General features: G+C 40.9%; 1 protein-coding gene across 5 annotated transcripts in view; it reads right to left on the bottom strand.

Annotated features, from left to right (window-relative positions):
* Positions 1 to 739: 739 nt before the first annotated feature.
* Hs3st5 (heparan sulfate (glucosamine) 3-O-sulfotransferase 5) overlaps positions 740 to 24,436 on the bottom strand; it is a 327,808-nt gene continuing 304,111 nt past the window's right edge. For all 5 annotated transcript variants that reach the window (XM_030245115.1, XM_006512761.3, NM_001253355.1 and 2 more), the window contains 2 exons: positions 6,328 to 6,466; positions 740 to 2,559 (listed from right to left, as the gene is read on the bottom strand). In XM_030245115.1, coding sequence (XP_030100975.1) covers positions 1,626 to 2,559; positions 6,328 to 6,434 — 1,041 coding nt within the window. In that variant the 5' untranslated portion in view covers positions 6,435 to 6,466 and the 3' untranslated portion in view covers positions 740 to 1,625. The remainder of the gene's footprint in view (positions 2,560 to 6,327; positions 6,467 to 24,436) is intronic.

Genomic DNA, 24,436 nt, shown 5'->3' with positions numbered 1-24,436 from the left:
TAGAGGGGAAAAGGCTATTTACTTAGGAAAGATCACCATCAGATTACTGGACAGGAAAAAGAGCTAAGAACCCCAACTCTTGTTACCACAAGGACAAACTCTTGTGATTCTCTAGGCATCCTGGTGTTGAGCAGAGCATTCTCAAACATTTCCTCCTGGCTAAGCACTTACAAAGCAGATGAACCATTTGCTGATGTTGTTATAACTCTTTCTGTCTTTTTCTGAGTAGTGTTTAGGTCAAAGTTAGAGTCTCTGATGTTGTGGGAGCACCCAATTTAGTGTTACTTTCTCTAGGTGGGAATGCAAGCCATCTCTTATTTTGTATATGCCAATGCTGTGTGGTTTGATCGCTTGAGTCCTGGCTTGCATCACCAGCACCAGCAGCTCTCACTACACACACCACAGAAGTGTTCTAATCTGATTTTACCTTTTCCCTGACCTGACTGTGATTAGAGGTTCAACTGCAGTCATGTTTCTTAGCTCTTTCTCTCGGGCACAGCAGCATGTGAATTCTATTAACACACTTAGTGGCAGACCAGCAGTGGAGTTTTCTGAGGTGGCTGTTGTGCCTTGATTTCCAGAGGGTTGAAATGTTTGTAAAGTGTTCTCCACCCCACCATTAAAGCACATTTTTACAAGAGTTTGGAAATCCAGGTGTGAAGGGAATTACTCCAAGTACCCTCAAAACCACACAGCTTCGACGCTGGAGGCCAGCAGGGGGCGCACAAAGCAAAAGGCATTTTTAAGGAAAGTTGCACATTGTGTAATTTTAATCCATTCCGTTTTAAATACCACAATAAATTTAATTTTCACAATAAATTAAATAGCCATATTCAGTTTACAAAATAGAATTACTTAGTGTGAAACGAGTATTTACATCATTTACACATATCTACAGGACATTTTTCTTTGTTGACATACAAACATGGAAGTAAAAGAATGTGGTGATTTTCCAGCACGTGATTGACATGCGACAAATGACACCATGGAACATACCAGGAAACTATAGTGCAAAATCACCACAAGAACTTTGGAACAGTGTTAATTTTCTGAGCTAAGACATTCTTTTAAATTATAAGAAAATAGCGTATTCTGTTTTCATGGCACCAATCCAGTGTTTGAATTAAAGAGCCAATGTTAGTTTAGGACAAAACCAAACCAAAACAAACAAAACAAACGAACAAACAGGCAAATGAATCATAAAACTGAATCCTCTAATTCCTGAAGCTGCGCAGCCATTGGTACATTTTCACATCTCATCTTTTGGCTTAAATCTGACAATGGTGGGTGACAAGTTCTAAGTCAAAGGAATTTTCTCAAAGGAAGACTAACTTGAGAATATCTGAGGTCACTTTCTACAGTCCCACCACCTCTTCCGTTTCCTTTCCTTTCCTTTCTGCAAATAGCTTAACAGATGCAACCATGTAGACAGTCATTTATTATTTATTTTTTGTAAAGTTTCAGTAGAAAAACAATTGATCTCATATTTGGTCACACACTGCATATGTACAAGTATTTATGGAAAAATGAATTGGGGAGCTGTGTCTGGGAAAGTGCATATTTTAATGTAGAGGGGACGCCATGCGTCTCTAGATACAACACATGGTGTTGTTTGCTATATTATTTTAGGGCCAGTTCAATGTCCTCCCAGTGATCTGGTAAAATTTTTGATTAAAAGGATGAAAGAATTTGCGCAATTTGGTAATGACGGAGGGGTCTACCTCTGGATGGATGCGCCCCTTGCTGCCCGCCAGGCACTTATTAAAGATAATGTTAAATCTCAGACAGTAAAACCCTCTGGTAGCATTGAAATATAAATTGTACTGACTTATCCTCGGAGGAAGGTTTAAGAACTTTTCCACCAGCTGTAGTTCCGGCAGAGGTTCTGTGATAAGACGGTCACCATCTACGATATGAAACTGTTCAATGGGAAAGTATTTCAACCAGCGCTCCAGATGTTTTGTGTATATGCTGGTCCTAACCGCCTTGTATTTCGTGTTCACTTCACAGGTATTAGGGTCTATAGCCAGTTTTTCAAACTTATAGTAGGTTTTGTTCTTCCGCTCCTTCCCCTCTAGCACCTGAGTATAATCAGAAATTGCTCTTGTGGTCGGCTCCCTGACAATGATCAACAGCTTGATGGATGAGTTCATCTTGTAAATCCTTTCCGGAACCTCTTCTGTGATGAAATATGCCGGGCTCTTTTCAATCGTGATTTGCTGAGGGTAGGAAAAAGGCATCTTTTTCCTGTACCACTCAATGCCCTTGGCATAATTCTCATCATTGTCAAAGAAGTGGATCTCTTGGGAAGCTTTGACCACTGCAGGATGGAGGTTGAGCATCTCTAGCAGGGCCCTTGTGCCCCCTTTTCTCACCCCAATGATAATGGCTTTGGGGAGCTGTTGGACCAGGTCATGGAGGTGAACCTGCTCCTTGGAAGAATTGCCCTTCCGGAACTCATGCAGCAAGCCTCTCTTAAACTGCAGGGCCCGCAGTGGCAACTCAGCCTGGTTGTGGGCACCACCAAATCGACTTTCAACAGGGCAAATGGGCTGGAGCCTGCAAGCAAAAGAGAAAGAACTTGTCACAATATACTTCTCTTCATTCTGCATCTGTGCCAGGCTCAAAATGAACACGCATTAATAAAGCCACTGGGTCCCAGGCTGCTGTAATCCATAATGAACATATGTTTGGGTATTTTTATGTTAAGTAACCCTGTATTCAGTAGAGCACAGATAATTGATGGGATTTTTTTTATTAGTGCTCCTTAAATTTTTTTATTCACCAAGCACTTAATTAACTGCAGCGTGTACTGATGCTAACAGTACAGGATAGACAAGTGACACCAGCCATACTAATAGCTTTGTAACAGTTCACTAGTTAAAATCATTTAGAAAATCGGGAAGGCAGATCTTCAATTAGGATGCTGAAGGGCAAAGAGGAGGTCATTTATTCCGGTTATTCTGTTGTATTTATTGTTTCTTTTCTTTCTTTCTTCTCCTCTGGTAGCCTAGCAGCATTCACATAGTCTTTAAAAATCCTATCCTTTAGATATAATCTGAGAAGAGGCTGCAGTCTCTCACCTTGGCTTTTTGCATATCATCACATAGAACTCCAATCTTTATCCTTGCCAAACTTTCTGTTCTGTGAGACTTTCTGCCCCCTGACCTTAGAGATAGCAAAGGATCTCTCTACTTTGGACCCTTTCCATTTCTGTCTGAAAGGGTCAAGGTTACACTTTCATCGTGCTGATTGTAGGAACAACCCCAAGCATCACTTTTCTGTGTATGACAGACTACTCCTGGGACCAGAAATCTAGAAGAAAGATTCTTACAGGGTCAGAAATCCCAGATCATAATCACTATGCAATTTAAGTCAGGAACTAGTAAAGAATGCAATGGACAGAGTCAGGAAGAATGAGCAGAAATTTATGTTTTCCTGAGAGAGAAAGATGTGGTAATAGCCACAGTGACACCAGAACGCAATGATCACTTTAACATGGCCTTTGTATGTGGTTAGAACATTGTGTTTACTTTTATAATAAACTGTAGTCAATGAATCAACTAGGTTGACTTAGGAAGTCATTTCAGGCTTCTTGGTGAAAGGGGATAATAGTAGTCAAACTGGCTATTAAATTACATCTTTCAGTTTTAATTTCTTAGTGACTGAGGTGATATTTAATCTCTCTCCTTCTCTGTTACAATGAGGCATGCTCTTGTTTTCCCAACAGGTCCCATTGCATTCTTCAAGCTATGTTCAATCCATTATGTAGAACTCAGGGGAATAGTTTTAGATTTGACCTTTTTAATCTATGTCTATATATAATCTTTAAGGAAAACATAAATGCGTAGCAATTTTTATAGTATTTATTTTATTATTCTTAAAACAACTCATACTCATTTCAGAAAGTTTGAAAACAATGGAAATGTACTATGAAAACAGGGCTGACCATAGTCTTGATTAGCATTCCTTTTGCTGTGATAAAACACCCGTGACCAACGACAGACTTTGGGGGAAAGGGTTTATTTCAGTTTACAGTCCCATATCACAGTCCATCATGGAAGAAGTTGGAGCCTGGTGGCAGGAATTAAAGCAGAAGTCCCAGAGGAACGCACCTTACTGTCTTCTCCTCTATGGCTTTCCCAGTCTGCTTTCTGAGGACCACCTACCCAGGGTGGCACTGTCCACAATGGGCTGGGTCTTCCGCATCAATCACTAGTCAAGAAAATATACTACAGGCTTGCCTACATGCCAACCTTATGGAGATATTTTCTCAGTTAAGAGTCTCTCTTCCCAAATGACTCTAACTTGGGTCAAGTTGACAAAACAAAACAAAGCAAATTATTCAGGACAACTATAGTTAGCATTTTAGGAAAATGAGACTTCATGAATGTATTGGGATTATTATGTTAGGGTTCTAATTGGATCTTAAAAAGTTGTCAACAGATAACATAGCTAAAAGTTTTTTTGATTGTGACACCAATGGAGATAATATGAGTTAATGTCTCTGTTCTTAGGTTCTGTCTATTAAGCTAGACCTAATTCACTGAGGTGTCCACTGGTGGGCTTTTCTCCTAGGCCTCTAGGAGGATGCGAGCACTGTTTCTGTGAGTACTAACACAATAGTCTCTCAAATCCTTTCTTGTAAGATTTAATTATCTTGCCCAAGGGTGGGTGAAAGTGTTGGCATGGTATCTCTTGGAGTAACTGAGTAGGAATGGAGTCCCACACTCTCATATGGAAAGGCCACCTTCCTTCTGAACTTCCTTCTTCTTTCTACTTCCTATCCTGGCCTACCAAACTATGTAGGAAAATTGCTTTCTGGACTTCAGCATTCAAGAGAACTTCTAATGATAGGAGAAAATATTTCATCTCCCTGCTCCCTGAAGAACAGTTCTAATAATGAGTGCCAGACCTGAAGCAGAGTTTGAACATTTTAAGAGACAAGGGAAGTAACATCAGCATCCCTCTCAGACAGCAGTCTTCGGTTACTAAGGGTAAGCACATGTCAAAATCTTCAAGAAGGGATTGTGAGAAAGCCCACCAAAAGATGGAATTTCCTATATAAGCTATCCCACCAAGGAGTTAAGAAGGCTAGAGATGAAAACTATTACCAGCTGAATGATAAATGCATTCATAACTATAAGACCAATCATTCAATGAAACATCAATGATTGGAAGCTAATTAAAAGTGTAAGAAAGACTTCCTGCTAAAGTTCTGTCATGGGCATAGGACAAATGTTGACACCTTAACGTGTTTCTTTATTAAATGACACATCAAGAATAAACACTGGAGTGCCAGCACTCCAGTGATATGCTCTCAATTACATAGGTCATAGTTACAAAGTGGGAGAAATATTGAACTGCAAGATATCAGAGGGAGTTAATGTTTTTAAGTTAACATGGATACTGGCTGAAGGAAGGCAGGGACTTTTGCTGGATTATTTTAAAACATTTGAATTACATGATACAGAGGAGAAAACTGAAGCTATTTTTATTTAAAAATGTAGATGCATTTTCCTTGACTCTGGAATTGAACTGGCAAAGAATCTAGTCTTTCAGCACAAGAGTTAATTTTGAAGGGGGTGGAGAGTGGGGAAAAAGCAGCTCTGTATTCCAGACTACTCCATATTTGCCATTCACCTCTGCTATAGAAGTATTGAGGACCACCTTAGGGATACTCAACTGTCGTGATAGGGACTCCTGCAGGCCTAGTACATTTCAACTGTTTGTCTATTAAGAGCCAAATCCTAACTTTGTAGTTTTCTCTTCATGGATTTTCCAGTGCCTCGTGGGCAACCATTCTGTGTGACAGCAACCTTGCCAAGTATGCTCAGCTCCGGAAAGCCAGAGCTAATTAACATAGTTAAAAATCCATGCCTGTAGCCATCTTTACAGGGTGGAGGATTGCAAACTTGATTGGCTTCTTTACTAGCTCATACATAATTGTCTGTTCATAAATTTCAAAACCAAGAGAGGCATGGTCCTCTCACTACCATGCTGTCATAGATTAAGGTCAGCACCAGATGCACATAGGCCACTTTATGTTCTAGTCAGTGACAGTATTATTTGTTCATTATTATTTATTGTACCGAGCTTTATGTCTTCTCTGAGAACAAGTGTCCATACTCACAGTGTACACTGGATGTGGATAAGCATCCTGGCCTGAGCAGTGTGAAGCATGTTTCTTCTATAAGGTCTTAATGAATGAAAATCAACAACTCAGAGAAGCGTGCTTCTTGAGAGTTTTGAGGAACAAAACCCAAGGCAGTTTACATCAAGAGACACATAAAGCTATGTGGATAGAGCATGCATTTAATCACCTACCTATCCAAGCTCCCAACTCTGGCAACTAGATACAGGAGGCTCCCAACAGCAAGGCTTCCCAGTACCAGGAGCTTCTGTCTCAGCCACACCTGCTGTTTGAATAGCATGGCCCTCCATCAACCTTCAGAACTGCAGCAGCCTGAGGGTAGAAAGCAAACACCCATCAGCAGCCGTCACAAAGCCAAATAGAGGTGGACACAGGCCACTTTGCAATGAGATCACACTGAAACTTTGGCGGTATTCATGGTGTTCATGATTTTAGTGAAACTTACCTTCAAAAACAAAAACAAAAAAAATAAAACACAAAACAAAACAAAAAAATCTGGTGCATGATATAAGATGAACTATTAGTTCTGTGGGAGAATTATACAGAATTTGATCTATCCTCAATAATTTCTACAGCATATAAAAATTAATATAGATATATAGATATATGAATATACATATGAAACTCTTAAATATGATTATATATAATTATAGATAAATAGGTAGATAGGTAGATTAATAGAGGGTAGACCATCCAAAGAAAATTGAGAAAAGGAACATCCTGAGGAGTTTCATCAGTAAGATAATTAACTGGTAAACTGCAGTTAGAGTAGAGGCTGAAATTCTAGTTTAGTAAATGATCATTTTTGGCCATAGCAGTGGCATCCTTAGCATATTCCATTTGCTTGGCTTCTATTGTGAAGGAAGGAAGAGGGCAGGATTCAAAGTGACTGCACTTTGGGATTATCAGTGGTGAGTCTCCAGCCCACCTGTGTGTGAAGACACTGATTCCAAGGAGCTTGCTGTTTGCTTTCTTCCTTTTTTTTTTTAAATTAGATATTTTCTTCATTTACATTTCAAATGCTATCCCAAAGTCCTCTGTATTCTTCCCCTGCCCTGCTCTCCAACCCACCCACTCCTACTTCCTTGCCCTGGCATTCTGCAGTATTGGGGCATATGATCTTCACAAGACCAAGGGCCTCTCCTCCAATTGATGACTGACTAGGCCATCCTCTGCTACACATGCAACTAGAGACACAGCTCTGGGGGTGGGGGGTACTGGTTAGTTCATATTGTTGTTCCTCCTATAGGGTTGCAGACCCCTTTAGCTCCTTGGGTACTTTCTCTAGCTTCTTCATTACGGTCCCTGTGTTCCATCCAAAAGATGACTGTGAGCATCCATTTCTGTATTTGCCAGGCACTGACACAGCCTCACAAGAGAGCTATATCAGGGTCCTGTCAGCAAAATCTTTCTGGCATATGCAATAGTGTTTGGGTTTGGTGGTTGTATATGGAATGGATCCCTGGGTGGGGCACTCTCTAGATGTTCCTTCCTTCTGTCTCAGCTCTGAACTTTGTCTCTGTAACTCCTTCCATGGGTGTTTTGTTCCCCATTCTATGAAGGAACAAAGTACCCACACTTTGGTCTTCCTTCTTCTTGAGTTTCATGTGTTTTGCAAATTGTATCTTGGATATTCTAAATTTCTGGGCTAATATCCACTTATCAGTGAATGCATATCATGTGTGTTCTTTTGTGATTGGGTTACCTCTCTCAGGATGATATCCTCCAGATCTATCCATTTGTCTAAGAATTTCATGAATTCATTGTTTTTAATAGCTGAGTAGTACTCCATTGGATAAATGTACCACATTTTCTGTATCTATTCTTCTGTTGAGGGACATCTGGCTTCTTCCCAGCTTCTGGCTATTATAAATAAGACTGCTATGAACATAGTGGGGCATGTGTCCTTATTACAAGTTAGAACATTTTGGGGTATATGCCCGGGAGAGGAATTGCTAGATCTTCTGATAGTACTATGTCCAATTTTCTGAGGAACAACCAGACTGATTTCCAGAGTGTTGTACCAGCTTGTAATCCCACCAACAATGGAGGAGTGTTCCTCTTTCTCTACATCCTTGCCATCATCAGCTGTCACCCGAATTTTTGATTTTAGCCATTCTGACTGGTGTGAGGTGGAATCTCAGAATTGTTTTGATTAGCATTTCCCCGATGATTAAGGACGTTGAACATTTTTTCAGGTGCTTCTCAGCCACTCGATATTCCTCAGTTGAGAATTGTTTGTTTAGCTTTATACCCCATTTTTTAATAGGGTTATTTGACTTTCTGGAGTCCATCTTCTTGAGTTCTTTATATATATTGGATATTAGTTCCCTATCAGATTTAGGATAGGTAAAGATCCTTTCCCAATCTGTTGGTGGCCTTTTTGTTTTATTGACAGTGTCTTTTGCCTTACAGAAACCTTGCAATTTTATGAGGTCCCATTTGTTCAATTTTTGATCTTACAACACAAGCCATTGTTGTTCTGTTAAGAAATTTTTCTCTTTTGCCCATATCTTCAAGGCTTTTCTCCACTTTATCCTCTGTAAGTTTCAGTGTCTCTGGTTTTATGTGGAGTTCCTTGATCCATTTAGATGTGAGCTTTGCTTAAAGAGATAAACATTTTTCTACATCATAACCACTAGTTGTGGCAGCACCATTTGTTGAAAATGCTGTCTTTTTTCTGCTGGATGGTTTTAGCTCCCTTGTCAATGATCAAGTGACTGTAGATGTTTGGTTTCATTCTGGGTCTTCAATTCTATTCCATTGATCTACCTGTCTGTCGCTGTACCAGTACCATGTAGTTTTTTATTTTTATTTTTTCACAATTGCTCTGTAGTACAGCTTAAGATCAGGCATGGTGATTCCACTAGAGGTTCTTTTATATTGATAATAGTTATTGTTATCCTAGGTTTCTTTGTTTTTCTAGATGAATTCACAAATTGCCGTTTCTAACTCAGTGAAGAATTGAGTTGGAATTTTGATTGGGATTGTATTGAATCTGTAGATTGCTTTTAGCAAGATAGCCATTTTTACTATATTGATCATGCCAATCCTTAAGCATGGGAGATCTTTCCATCTTCTGAGATCTTCTTTGATTTCTTTCTTCACACACTTGAAGTTCTTATCATACAGATCTTTCACTTCCTTAGTTAGAATCACTCCCAGGTATTTTATATTATTTGTTACTATTGTGAAGGGTGTTGTTTCCCTAATTTCTTTCTCAGCCTGTTTTTCCTTTGTGTAGAGAAAGGCCACTGATTTGTTTGAGTTAATTTTATATCCAGCTACTACACTGAAGCTGTATATCAGGTTTAGGAGTTCTCTGGTGGGATTTTTAGGGTCACTTATATATACTATCATATCATCTGCAAGTAGTGATATTTTGACCTCTTCCTTTCCAATTTGTACCCTCTTGATCTCCTTTTGTTGTCGAATTGCTCTGGTTAGGATTTCAAGTACTATATGGAATAGGTAGGGAGAAAGTGGGCAGCCTTATCTAATCCCTGATTTTAGTGGGATTGCTTACAGCTTCTATCCATTTAGTTTGATGTTGGCTACTGGTTTGCTGTATATTGCTTTGATTATGTTTAGGTATGAACTTTGACTTCCTGATCTTTCCAAAACTTTTATCATGAATGCATGTGGGATATGTCAAATGTTTTCTCAGCATCTAACAAGATGATCATGTGGTTTTTGTTTTTGAGTTTGTTTATATAGTGGATTATGTTGATGGATTTCCTTATATTAAACCATCACTTCATGATCATGATGGATGATGGTTTTGATATGTTCTTGGATTTGGTTTGCGAGAATTTTATTGAGTATTTTCAAAAATCGATATTCATAAGGGAAATTGGTCTGAAGTTCTCTTTCTTTGTTGGGTCTCTATGTGGTTTAGGTATCAGAATAATTGTGGCTTCATAGAATGAATTGAGTAGAGTACCTTCTGTTTCTATTTTGTGGAATAGTTTGAGGAGAATTGGAGAATTGGAATGAGGTCTTCTTTGAAGGTCTGATAGAACTCTGCACTAAACCCATGTGGTCCTGGGTTTTTTTTTTTTTTTTTTTTTTTTTTTTTTTTTGGTTGGGAGACTATTAATGACTGCTTCTATTTCTTTAGTCAGTATGGGGATGTTTAAATCATTAATCTGATCATGATTTAACTTTGGTACCTGGTATCTGTCTAGAAATTTGTCCATTTCAATCAGGTTTTCCAGTTTTGTTGCGTATAGCCTTTTGAAGTAAGATCTGATGATGTTTTGGATTTCCTCAGGTTGTTTTTGTCTCCCTTTTCATTTCTGATTTTGTTAATTAGAATACTGTCCCTGTGCCCTCTAGTTAGTCTGGCTAAGAGTTTATCTATCTTGTTGATTTTCTCAAAGAACCAGCTCCTGGTTTGGTTGATTCTTTGAATAGTTCTTTTTGTTTCCACTTGGTTGATTTCAGCCCTGAGTTTGATTACTTCCTCCTGTCTACTCCTCTTGGGTGAACTTGCTTCCTTTAGTTCTAGAGCTTTTAGGTGTCCTGTGAAGCTGCTAGTGTATGTTCTCTTTAGGTTCTTTTTGGAGGCACTTAGAGCTATGACCTTTCCTCTTAGAACTTTTTAATTGTGTCTCATAAGTCTGGGTATATTGTGGCATCATTTTCATTAAACTCAAAAAAGACTTTAATTTCTTTCTTTATTTCTTCCTTGACCAAGGTATCATTGAGTAGAGTGTTGTTTAGTTTCCACGTGAATGTTGGTTTTCTATTGTTTATGTTGTTATTAAAGATCAGCCTTAGTCCGTGGTGATCTGGTAGGATGCATGGGACAATATCAATATTTTTGTATCTGTTGAGGCCTGTTTTATGACCAATTATATAGTCAATTTTGGGGAAGGTGCTATGAAGTGCTGAGAAGAAGTTATATCCTTTTGTTTAAGGATAAAATATTCTCTAGATATCAGTTAAACCCATTTGTTTCATAACTTTTGTTAGTTCCAATGTGTCTCTGTTTAGTTGCTGTTTCCAGTATCTGTCCATTGATTAGAGTGGGGTGTTGAAGTCTCCCACTATTATTGTGTGAGGTGCAATGTGTGCTTTGAGCTTTACTAGAGGTTTTTTTTTTTTTTTTTTTTTTTTTTTTAATGAATGTGAATGCCCTTGGATTTGGAGCATAGATATTCAGAACTGAGAGATCATCTTGGAAGTTTTTACCTTTGATGAGTATGAAGTGCCCCTCCTTGTCTTTTTTGATAACTTTGTGTTGGAAGTTGATTTTATTCGATATTGGAATGGCTAATCCAGCTTGTTTCTTCGTACCATTTGCTTGGAAAATTGTTTTCCAGATGTTTACTCTGTGGTAGTGTCTTTCTTTGTCCCTGAGGTGGGTTTCCTGTAAGCAGCAAAGAGTTGGGTCCTGTTTATGTAGACAGTCTCTTAGTTTGTGTCTCTTTATTGGGGAATTGAGTCCATTGATAATAAGAGATAGTAAGGAAAAGTAATTGTTGCTTCCTATTATTTTTGTTGTTAAAGTTGGCATTCTATTCTTGTAGCTGTCTTCTTTTAGATTTGTTGAAGGGTTACTTTCTTGCTTTTTCTAGGGCATAATTTTCCTCATGTTGGAGTTTCCCCTTTATTATCCTTTGAAGGGCTAGATTTATGGAAAGATATTTTAAAAATTTGACACCGTCAACAAGACAAAGAGACCACCAACAGATTGGGAAAGGATCTTTACCTATCCTAAATCAGATAGGGGACTAATATCCAACATATATAAAGAACTCAAGAAGGTGGACTTCAGAAAATCAAACAACCCCATTAAAAAATGGGGCTCAGAACTGAACAAAGAATTCTCACCTGAGGAATACTGAATGGCAGAGAAGCACCTGAAAAAATGTTCAACATCCTTAATCATCAGGGAAATGCAAATCAAAACAACCCTGAGATTCCACCTCACACCAGTCAGAATGTCTAAGATCAAAAATTCAGGTGACAGCAGATGCTGGCGAGGATGTGGAGAAAGAGGAACACTCCTCCATTGTTGGTGTGATTGCAGGCTTGTACAACCACTCTGGAAATCCGTCGGGCGGTTCCTCAGAAAATTGGACATAGTACTACCGGAGGATCCAGCAATACCTCTCCTGGGCATATATCCAGAAGATGCCCCAACTAGTAAGAAGGACACATGCTCCACTATGTTCATAGCAGCCTTATTTATAATAGCCAGAAGCTGGAAAGAACCCAGATGCCCCTCAACAGAGGAATGGATACAGAAAATGTGGTACATCTACACAATGGAGTACTACTCAGCTATTAAAAAGAATGAATTTATGAAATTCCTAGCCAAATGGATGGACCTGGAGGGCATCATCCTGAGTGAGGTAACACATTCACAAAGGAACTCACACAATATGTACTCACTGATAAGTGGATATTAGCCCAAAACCTAGGATACCCAAGATATAAGATACAATTTCCTAAACACATGAAACTCAAGAAAAATGAAGACTGAAGTGTGGACACTATGCCCCTCCTTAGAAGTGGGAACAAAACACCCTTGGAAGGAGTTACAGAGACAAAGTTTGGAGCTGAGATGAAAGGATGGACCATGTAGAGACTGCCTTATCCAGGGATCCACCCCATAATCAGCATCCAAACGCTGACACCATTGCATACACTAGCAAGATTTTATCGAAAGGACCCAGATGTAGCTGTCTCTTGTGAGACTATGCCGGGGCCTAGCAAACACAGAAGTGGATGCCCACAGTCAGCTAATGGATGGATCACAGGGCTCCCAATGGAGGAGCTAGAGAAAGTACCCAAGGAGCTAAAGGGATCTGCAACCCTATAGGTGGATCAACATTATGAACTAACCAGTACCCCGGAGCTCTTGACTCTAGCTGCATGTGTATCAAAAGATGGCCTAGTCGGCCATCACTGGAAAGAGAGGCCCATTGGACACACAAACTTTATATGCCCCAGAACAGGGGAACGCCAGGGCCAAAAAGGGGGAGTGGGCGGGTAGGGGAGTGGGGGTGGGTGGGTATGGGGGACTTTTGGTATAGCATTGGAAATGTAAATGAGCTAAATACCTAATAAAAAATGGAAAGAAAAAAAATCCAAAAAAAAAAATTGGTTTTGTCATGGAATACTTTGGTTTCTCCATCTATGGTATTTGAGAGATTTGCTGGTTATAGTAGCCTGTGCTGGCATTTGTTTCCTCTTAGGGTATGTTTAACATCTGTCCAGGATCTTCTGGTTTTCATAGTCTCTGATGAGAAGTCTGGTGTAATTCTAATAGGTCTGCCTCTATATGTTACTTGACCTTTTTCCCTTACTGCTTTTAATATTCTATCTTTATTTAGTACATTTGTTGTTCTGATTATTATGTGTCTGGAGGAATTTCTTTTCTGGTCTAGTTTATTTGGAGTTCTGTAGGCTTCCTTTATGTTGATGGGCATCTCTTTCTTTAGGATTGAGAAGTTTTCTTCTATAATTTTGTTGAAGATACTTGCTTGCCCTTTAAGTTGAAAATCTTCATTCTCATCTACTCCTATTATCCATAGGTTTGGTCTTCTCATTGTGTCCTGGATTTCCTGGATGTTTTGAGTTAGGATCTTTTTGCATTTTCTTTGATTATTGTGTCCATGTTCTCTATGGAATCTTCTGCACCTGAGATTCTCTCTTCCATCTCTTGTATTCTGTTGCTGATGCTCACATCTATGGTTCCCAATTTCTTTCCTAGGGCTTCTATCTCCAGAGTTCTGTCCCTTTGTGTTTTCTTCATTGTTTCTACTTCAATTTTTAGATCTTGGATGGTTTTTTTTTTTTCAATTCCATCACTTGTTTGTTTGTGTTTTCCTGTAATTCTTTGAGGGATTTTTGTGCTTCCTCTTTAAGGACTTCTACCTGTTTATCAGCATTCTCCTGTATTTCTTTAAGTGAGTTATTAATGCCCTTCTTAAAATCCTCTATCAGCATCATGAGATACGATTTTAAATCTGAATCTTGCTTTTCAGGTGTGTTGTGGTATCCAGGACTCCCTGTGGTGGGCATACTGTGTTCTGATTGTGCCAAGTGGTCTTGGTTTCTGTTAATAAGAGTCTTGTTTTCCTTTTGCCATCTGGTAATCTCTGGTGTCAGGTGTTCTAGCTGTCTCTGGCTGGAAGGTTGTTCCTCCTATGATTCTGTTAGTGTCTGTCAGCACTCCTGGGATGACAACTATTTCCTGAGTCCCAGTGGTCAGAGCACTCTCTGCAGGCAAGCTCTCCTCTTGCAGGGAACATGCACAGAAGTCTGGAGCTCAGATCCACCTCTTGAGTCTTGGAGTCAGAGCCCTCCCTGGAGGCTGACTGTCTTCTGGAAGGGAAGGTGCCCAGGGTTAGGGTCTCAGCTCTGCCTTCTGGCTGAGGATGAAGGCCCGAAGGGACCTTGTCCAAGAAGATCTGTTGCTTCTGCAATCCACATACTCTCTTGCATAGATTGTTCTCAGTGATCCCAAGATCCTGGGTGTGCTAGGGCCAGCAGAATTCATGCCCAAGATGGCATGGGGCTGGAGCCACCAGAACAAACCCCAACCCCTGGTTGGGCAGGCTTTCTTTGTCTCTGTTCCTGCAGTGATCCCAAGATCCTGGGTATGCTAGGGCCAGCCCAGTTCGAACCCAAAATGGTGCAGGGCTGGCACTGCCCGGAATGAAACCCAGCTACTGGTTGGGTAGGTTTCCTTTGTCCCTGTTCCTGCTGGCACAAGACCCTCCGAGTTGTTGTGGAACAGATGTTGTGTCCACTCACCAGTGATCCCAAGTTCTTGGGTGGGCTAGGGCCCACTAAGTTTGCTCCCAAGATGGCACGGGGCTGGCCCTGTTTTCTTTCATGTCTTCTCTCAGTAGAGGATGCTGGAAACAGTTTGACTAGGTGCCCTCCCATCCCCAGGCTACTGGGAAAGTTGAATAGGTTCGGTGGTATCAGGCTTGCTTTTACCTTTCTAGTATTGTTCTCTCTCTCTCTCTCTCTCTCTCTCTCTCTCTCTCTCTCTCTCTTGCTTTGTTCTCTTACACATAAGAAGTATAGTGTAAGACCTACTTGTGCTGTTATTATATTCTGGAGAGAAAAATATATAAGCTTCCAATTCAGATCTCTTATTAAAAATAAATCTAATCCCCTTTCAAGATAAGATTGTTTGCTTCTTATTGAAACTGAAAATAGTAGGCTGAGAACAAGGAGACTGAGCCCTGGCTGGAAGCGACCTTGCTTCCAAGGCATCTCTACGTTTCTTACGTGAGGATTCCCACTATGCAGAAGAAATATGCTGCAATGGTCAGGTTGATGCATACTTACATTTATCAAGAACCTGCTGAGTGCCAATAGCATTTTCTACTCTCAGAATAGGTACATGGGAGATTTAAAAATGTTCTGAACGAGTTTCAGTCCTTGGGCAACTGATCATGTGATCAGAGAATCATGGAACAGCTGGAGAACGCAACTCAATAATGTGAGAATAAATGTCGGTGAAGATTTAAGGAAAACACCAGAGAATATGGGCTCCATGAAATTCAGTTTCTATTTACCAGAGAGACTGCTCAAAGTCAACCTAAGGGAGTGGATAGGAGCAGATAAAGGACCATGCCCACGTGCCAAGTTCTGTGATTGGAAAATACTTTAAATTGTATTAAATAGCACAAAAGAAAATTACAGGGAGGGGAGAGAAGGGTAATCTTCTGGGGAATGGATGGGTTCACTTGTGGTTCTGATTTATTAGGGTTTGGCTTGTAGGCCCAGAAAAGAGAAAAATGATGAAAAGAAGTTTATTGAGGCCTTCTCTGTGCTAAGTATATTGGCAAGATTATTTTATTTCAGGAAATTCCAAAAATTTAAAAAAAAAAGGCAAAACAAACAAACAAAAAAAAACCAACTGTGAGACAGAAGGGGTTTCATAGACCAGTAAAGGGAAGTTCCCAGTTTGTCTCAGTTCCTCTGGTTACAGAATTGCCAGGCACTGAGAAAGCAAAGGCATTACCCATGACATCTGTCATCATGTCTGGAATGTCTCTCTATATTAAGGGAATTAATATAGTCTGCAGTCCAACTAACCCAACAATGGACAGCTGTGAATGGGAAGTCCAAGAATCTAGTAGTTGCTTAGTACCATGAAGCTCGATGTTTCAGTTGGTCTTCAGTAGGTTCCAACAGATGTTCTGCCAAGTAAGCACAAGCAGGAGGAGAAATAGAAGAACAAAGCAAAGTTCTTCCATTGTCCTCATGTAGGCCTCCAGCAGAAGGTATGTCCCAGACTTAAGGTGTGTACCACCTGGATCTAAGCTGTTCTTTCCTTGGAACTTGCCTTGTCTCAGGATGGCCTTGTACTAAGAGATTTGCTTGGCTCATCTTCTGTGACTAAAGGTGTATACTACCTTTTGTGGGTCTAAGATTTTCATGGTCACTATGCTTCAAGATCCAGATCAAAAAGCATGTGGCATCCCATGCCATGATTCAGATCGCAGTGTGTTGTTCATTTCTGGACTGTAATTCATTTCAGATAAAGTCAAATTGACAACTGGGAATAACCATCACAGCATGTGGTTCAGAAGTATTCTGAAAGCACCACTAGACTTTCTCTGGGTTGATTCCCAAGGGCCTCAGAGCCACAGCCTAAAGCGCAGGTCTTTGTCCCATGCTCAAATGTGAACAGTGTTGCAGGATGCACAGCAGGGTGGAGAGCAATGAGGTCTTAATATTCTCTGGACCTTTCTTTACTTAGCTACAAGGTAGAACAGCTTGTGACCTTCCCTCAGCAACGGTTGGAATGAGAAATGTCGCTCATAGGCACAAACATCTGAATGCTTGGTACTAGTTGGTGGTGCTGTTTGGGTGCTGTTACAGATATTTAGGTGGTAGAGCCTTGCTGGAGGAAGTATGTATTTCTGGCTTTGCGATTTTATAGTCTGGTCCCACTTTCTGTGTTGCCATGCCTTCCCCACGTTCATGGACTTTACCCCTCTAAAACCATAGGCCAAAATAAATTATTTTCTCCTTTAAGTTGCTTTTAGGCAACTGAATTTTATCACAGGAACAGAAAAGTAATGGATGCACCATGCCATAGTGCTATAATAAGAAGGAAGTAAGGGTTCTGTAACAGCACTCTTCAAAGGCTTGCTTGCTTTCCTGTTTAGAGGATTACACATCTTCTGTATTTCAGCATGAATGAACTAAACATGCATTCACAGAAGAACAGTGTGAGCCAAGGAAGGCAGCTGTAAATGTGACTGATAGGAAAAGTCCACTACCTTAGTGGAAGTCACCACCCTTCCATAGAGGACCAGGAGAGCAGGTGGAGGAAGCAGTTAGGCTTTTTCTGGGTATTTTCACATGCTGTCCACACCATATGCTTAAAAGGGAATGGCACAATGCTTTATTTACTGTCCAGGTGTAACCTCTTCACTTACCCCTCACCGCCCAATCAAGTTGCTGCAAGACTAGGCACATTCTCTCCTACAGAGGCCAGACAAAGCAGTCCATTCAGGGGCATGGGATCCATAGGCAGGCAGGCAACAGGCTCAGGGATAATTCCTGCTTCAGGTGTTGGTGAACCCACATGAAGACAAGCTTCATAGCCACTACATATGTTTGGAGGCCCTAGGTCCAGCCTATGCTCACATCTTTAACTGCACTCTACCTAACCTTTAAGGATCGAGATGTGTCCTGGCTCTTTTATGAAGCATTCTCTGGTCGAGGATGCTGTCCATCATCTTCCTTGAGTGGGACCAAGCTCTTCTTCCCGCACTCAAACCACACAGATACTCACTGTTTTTAAGTATTTGGCTTCTCTACCTATTACCACCATGTTTCTGCAGTGGGCTAAACCAATTGATGCAGTTTACAACTATTGGAAAGTTAAATGAATGGACTGGACTCAGTCTGCTTCATTGTCTGGGTCAGCATACCTCTTGAGGAGCCTGACAGAGACATCTTTGCAACACACCTGCCCTCACCTTCAGAGGTCCCAAGCCAATGGGTCTCCATTAAGCTTGCATTTGCAATTTCAGATTAGCAAACCACCTCACTTAATATTGCTCTCTATTACCATTTCTGGCTACTCTTGCCAGCAAGTTACTTCATCTGGCCAGGTGCTCAGCCACCCCCACATTTTTAACACTTACTTTTAAACACTTGAGTATGCTCTCTGCACTCTTCCTATTGTATTAAAGCCCAGTTAATCTTCATAATATAAGGTGTTGTGTCCCTAACGTTTGGGGGTTGTTTATTGGACCCAGTCCAGTAGCCCAAGCTCAGCATGATGGCCAGCTTCTTTCTCTTTCATGAGTTGTCCACACTCTCCTCTGTGCTCACTTAGCCTCTTTCTTACTGCTCTTCATCCCTCTTAGCTTGATGTTTCCATTAGCCTCCCCACTGGCTTTGAATACCTTTTCTATGTCTTTTCCTTTGGCATTCCTAAGTCTTACTGATTCTTTATAGGAGTGGAGATCATGGAGGAAATATCCAAGACAGTCCTACCAGTTAATAGAAATGGACCTGGTCCATAATGCTGATGATTTAGAGGGCCAAAGGAGTGTGTCTGGGCCTGGGACAAGAGCTTGAAAAGTATTTGTATATGTGAATGGGTGAAGGTCTAGGGTGACCTTGTGGTTGTACCCTGCTTGAGAAGAGCAGGCAAGAAAAAGAAGAGAGAGAGAGAGAGAGAGAGAGAGAGAGAGAGAAGGATGCTAAGGAGGTGGTCTGTGACCTAGGGATCTATCACATATTATATTTATTAGTTTTCTGTAGAAATGCTTATGCAAGCCTTATGTATCTGGCCATTAAGTCTCACTGCCTCTGAGGATTTTTTTTTTTTTTTTTTTTTTTTTTTTTGCTCTGACTCCTTTGGATCTTTCAATTGTATCTATGCCCTAAGAACTTCAGATATAGAATTTAACCTCTGGAGAAGCCCATATATTTTCATGTAGGTTTTGCTCTATGGAATGTGCTGATACTCCTGATATATGGACTAGTTCAGCTTCCCTGTGTGCAGGATGCCTTAAACATGCCTACTAGGATTATCTCTAGTCTTTTGTGTGAAGATCTAGTCTACTCCTCATACTGACTCCTTGTGTGCTAGTATCTGGGCCATCACACCAGTCATGTGTGTTCAGGTCTCCTGTTATAGTGAGGGGGTCTGAACATGAGATCTCAGCAGCTATGAGAGCTGTCAGGGATGCAGTACAGACACCAGTCTCAGGGCTAGGAGCACTTGTGAGCATTTTGGTTTAGTTTTGCATTGAAAACCTTCTGACTATTGTTCTCTTCACCTATAGAGTGAAGACAGTGGTTCTCTTCCACAGAGTTATTATGACATGGACTCTGGGAGAGAATTTTGTGACCATCTTTGTGCATTACAATATTGAAGCATAATGATTATCGTGTGGAGAAAAATAAATTAGTTCTTTTGCTGCATTTTAAAGAGGTAGAGAATAAAATAAATGTAGTTCTCATGAGTAGTATAATTGGACTGTGAAAAATATAGGTCCATTTTAAGCATAAAGAACTTTTAATGGGATCTCCCATTAGACATTCAAATACTATCATTGAACTTTCTCTTCAAGCAAGATGATGGTCATGGACATGGGCCCATTCACACAGACTGCACAATTAAGGCTTGTTTTCATGAGCTGAACCATCTTTGGACTTTTGAGGAAAAGGGCGGTCTCACCAGCACATCCCAGTGAGACTCTTCAGTCGGCCTCTAAAGCAACATCTCCTTCTGCTTTCTTTTTTTTTTTCTTTTCCATTTTTTATTAGGTATTTAGCTCATTTACATTTCCAATGCTATACCAAAAGTCCCCCATAGCCACCCACCCCCACTCCCCTACCCACCCACTCCCCCTTTTTGGCCCTGGCGTTCCCCTGTACTGGGGCATATAAAGTTTGCGTGTCCAATGGGGCCTCTCTTTCCAGTGATGGCCGACTAGGCCATCTTTTGATACATATGCAGCTAGAGTCAAGAGCTCCGGGGTACTGGTTAGTTCATAATGTTGTTCCACCTATAGGGTTGCAGATCCCTTTAGCTCCTTGGCTACTTTCTCTAGCTCCTCCATTGGGAGCCCTGTGATCCATCCATTAGCTGACTGTGAGCATCCACTTCTGTGTTTGCTAGGTCCCGGCATAGTCTCACAAGAGACAGCTACCTCTGGGTCCTTTTGATAAAATCTTGCTAGTGTATGCAATGGTGTCAGCGTTTGGATGCTGATTATGGGGTGGATCCCTGGATATGGCAGTCTCTACATGGTCCATCCTTTCATCTCAGCTCCAAACTTTGTCTCTGTAACTCCTTCCAAGGGTGTTTTGTTCCCACTTCTAAGGAGGGGCATAGTGTCCACACTTCAGTCTTCATTTTTCTTGAGTTTCATGTGTTTAGGAAATTGTATCTTATATCTTGGGTATCCTAGGTTTTGGGCTAATATCCACTTATCAGTGAGTATATATTGTGTGAGTTCCTTTGTGAATGTGTTACCTCACTCAGGATGATGCCCTCCAGGTCCATCCATTTGGCTAGGAATTTCATAAATTCATTCTTTTTAATAGCTGAGTAGTACTCCATTGTGTAGATGTACCACATTTTCTGTATCCATTCCTCTGTTGAGGGGCATCTGGGTTCTTTCCAGCTTCTGGCTATTATAAATAAGGCTGCCATGAACGTAGTGGAGCATGTGTCCTTCTTACCAGTTGGGGCATCTTCTGGATATATGCCCAGGAGAGGCATTGCTGGATCCTCCGGTAGTACTATGTCCAATTTTCTGAGGAACTGCCAGACTGATTTCCAGAGTGGTTGTACAAGCCTGCAATCCCACCAACAATGGAGGAGTGTTCCTCTTTCTCCACATCCACGCCAGCATCTGCTGTCACCTGAATTTTTGATCTTAGCCATTCTGACTGGTGTGAGGTGGAATCTCAGGGTTGTTTTGATTTGCATTTCCCTGATGATTAAGGATGTTGAACATTTTTTTCAGGTGCTTCTCTGCCATTCGGTATTCCTCAGGTGAGAACCAGTCTCAGGTGGCAGGGATAGTATGAGAGCAGTCTTTTTTTTTTTTTTTTCATGGTCTATAACCAGCGCCTTTATTTGTTTTGGGGTGGCCTGCACCACAGCAGAGAGACATGTGACAAATGGAATTGGCAAAGAATTATGTCACATATACATATACAAATACAAATACATACACATACACATGTACACGTACACGTATACGTATACATATACAAGAAGAAAGTGGCCTGACATGGTGGCACCAGTCGTCACCGCAGCATTTACAATGTAGAGGTAAGATGATCATGACTTCACAGTCAGCCTGAGCTACTTGTTGAGTTTAAGGTTAGCCTGGACTATATAAGAATCTGTATTTACAAAGGAGCATGACATACTGGAAATCAGACATACACTGTGACTCCATCAGTCAGAGTCACACTGCAGTTCAACCTGGATCTCTAAGACATCAACTATCAGTGAGGATACCATCAATAAATCCCTGGGCCAAAATAACCATCTCTACTTTTAATGGTCCTTTTGCCTGTAAGTGGATTAGCATGGCATTGGTGAGCTGATGTGTCTATGGGAAATTAACATGTCCTACCTTAGGGTACACCCTGTACCCTATGCTTCCATAGCCAAAGCTCAGAACAACTGAAATAGCTTTTGAAGCTCAAGTCACCTACTAATCCACTTACAGGCAAGAGAACAGTCTTAGAATGAATTTTCTTCAAGAAAAACGAAGATACTGGCTTATGAGTCATGATGCATTTTGTTTTTCTATGCTATCAATAAGTGCTCAAGAGTCTACGGAAATTGGGGGCTCCAACGTTAGGAGTTGTCCCTCTTAATCTGGGAATACAATAAAATGGTATGCACTCAATCTTTACAAGCAATGGTATTAAACTAAATGGTTAATGGTATTTTAGTAACCGTTCATCAGAGGAGTTGTGATGGTTAATTTTGATTTCCAATACGATTAGACCTTGTATTAACTAAGAGATAAGGCTCTGGGCATATATACGAAGACATTTACTAGGGGGATTGACTAATGGGGAGAGACGATCCTCCCTTAGAGAGGGCAACAGCCCAGACAAGGAGGGGCCTGCGGGAAATGCAGTGCTGTTTTTGCCTGCCTAACTTCACTTCTGATGGTGACTGCATCTACTCTGTTACTGCTTTTGTCACTTTCACTAACATCAGAACCCAGCTTCCTCAGCCTTCCAATTTTGAATGAAATCAATTGGCTCTCCAGGAATCCTCTAGGCCCTCAGCACCAGATTAGCAATCTGAGGGATTCAGCCTCTTGGCCTGAGCAACTCCCAGAACCCTACAGATCTTCTCTGCCTTAAGGGCAGTGAGCTTCTCAGCTTCTCTAGTGTGCAGACAGCCATCATTGTAATGTTCAGTTTATATTGTGCAAGCCAATCTAATATGTCCCTTTCATAATTTACATTCATTCTACCAGTTCTGCTCCTCTAGAGAATTCTGGCTAAAATCCTGTGATATTGGTAATGTACAATTTAAAATGATTTTAAGTATTTGTAAAGTATTTTTATGCACAAAAAAGGATAAAGGCTTACAGTGATATTTAAGCACTCACTTGTCTCTAGGTTTCAATCTCTGTGTCTCATTTTGTGTTCAGCTCAGGCACAGTTTCTCTAGACCAGCAAAGTTTCCACAGACATGGTGTATTAACTGAACACAGCTGAGTAGTATCTACAAGGGAGTACGCAGCCAGGAACGGCAAGCTGCAGAGACATCTGGCTGTTTTTGTAAAACAGCACTCAGCAAAGAAAGAAACAACTCCCAAGCTACAGCAAACAAAAGAGGAGATTCAGAAATAATAACGATACAGATATGTTCAAGTGTTGCTCAAAGGCTTGTAGACAAGTTTCCCGCAAGCCCTTGGTAGCAAGTCACAGCAATAATGGGAATAGCAACACAGTTCATTAAAACAGCTGAACTCCTATGGCAGAATGAGTCCTGGAAAATCATAGCCCTCTTTTGAGTACTAGCTTAGTCATCCCCAGGCAACAGTCTTCAGAGGCAGACAAGACCTGTGTCTTTGGGGCACCAGGCTGTTCTGTTCATATTTATTTTCTGTCATAATGCAGCAGACTTGTAAAGTACAAGCTTTTTTATTTTATTTTTTGGCTGGATAATGAGGAACAGAGAGATGTATGTATTACTTACTCAGGGATGTGTGGCTAGCACATGGAGAGAGGCAGATAATCCAATTCAGAGTGATGTGATCTCAAAGGACGAGACCTCTTGACGGCAGTGCCACTTAAATCCCCAGACGCTCACCCGAGAGACTAGATAAATATTTAGTCACTGATGGACCCATGCAGACAAAAAGAATTACCCCAAATAATATAATTTGTCCTTGAAACTTGAGGTAGGGGATGAAGAGGCATAAAAAAAAAATAAAGAAGGAAAAGTTTCTAAGGAGAAGAGAACTGGAAAGAGACACAGTTGTATGGCTTCAAGGAATGTTGGTAGGCAAAGGTCAGCACATCAATAGAAAGTGGCACGTCATAGCTGTCAGGCACCTTCTCTTTCACCATGCTGTTCAGAATTAACACTCATCAGAACCACGAGAGCTTTACTTGCCCTCTGCCTATCCCTATGAAAGATTGTATAGTTGATGGTGGGAGCATTGGTTTTGACTGCCATCTGTCACTGTCTTGGGTTATCATGTGCTGACCTCCAGAAGAGCCTGATGAGTTCTGCTTAATACTTTACATTGTTGCTGTGTCCCAGGTTCCCCCTTCCAGCCCTTCCTCTGAGCACTGCAGTCCCTGGCTCTCCGCCTGCTCACCAACTTGCCTTAGACGAAGCCCTGGAGTTCATCGCCCTTGGCTTTTAGCTCAGTGCACTTGGTTCCATGTTTAATGCACTGTCAAGATCCACCTGCTTTTCTGCCCTGTCATTTGTCACTGCTGTGGCTCAAGTCACCGTCTCTCTTAAACCAGCCATTATGGTCTCCTAAGTGGCCTCCTACGATTAGGTTTGTTTCTGCCTCAATTTATTTTTCACTCTGATGCCAGATGGACCTTTATAAATGGACATCTGATCTAGTCGCCTCCAGGCTTAATACTCTTTAATGGGTTCCTATCGGGAAGGTGGTTTTAAAGGGTCCTTTACCACTTTTCACTGCACCCCACCCTCAAATCTACACTTAGTAACTTCAGAACAAAGAATAGCTCGTCATTCTTTAGAATTGTGCATGGTCCCTGCAGTTTCAATGGCTTTCTTCTGAGGATCTCATAGCCCTTAAA

Source organism: Mus musculus, chromosome 10 (genome assembly GCF_000001635.26).
Source record: "Mus musculus strain C57BL/6J chromosome 10, GRCm38.p6 C57BL/6J".
Lineage (NCBI taxonomy): Eukaryota > Metazoa > Chordata > Mammalia > Rodentia > Muridae > Mus > Mus musculus.
This window is presented reverse-complemented; position numbering and strand designations above follow the sequence as displayed.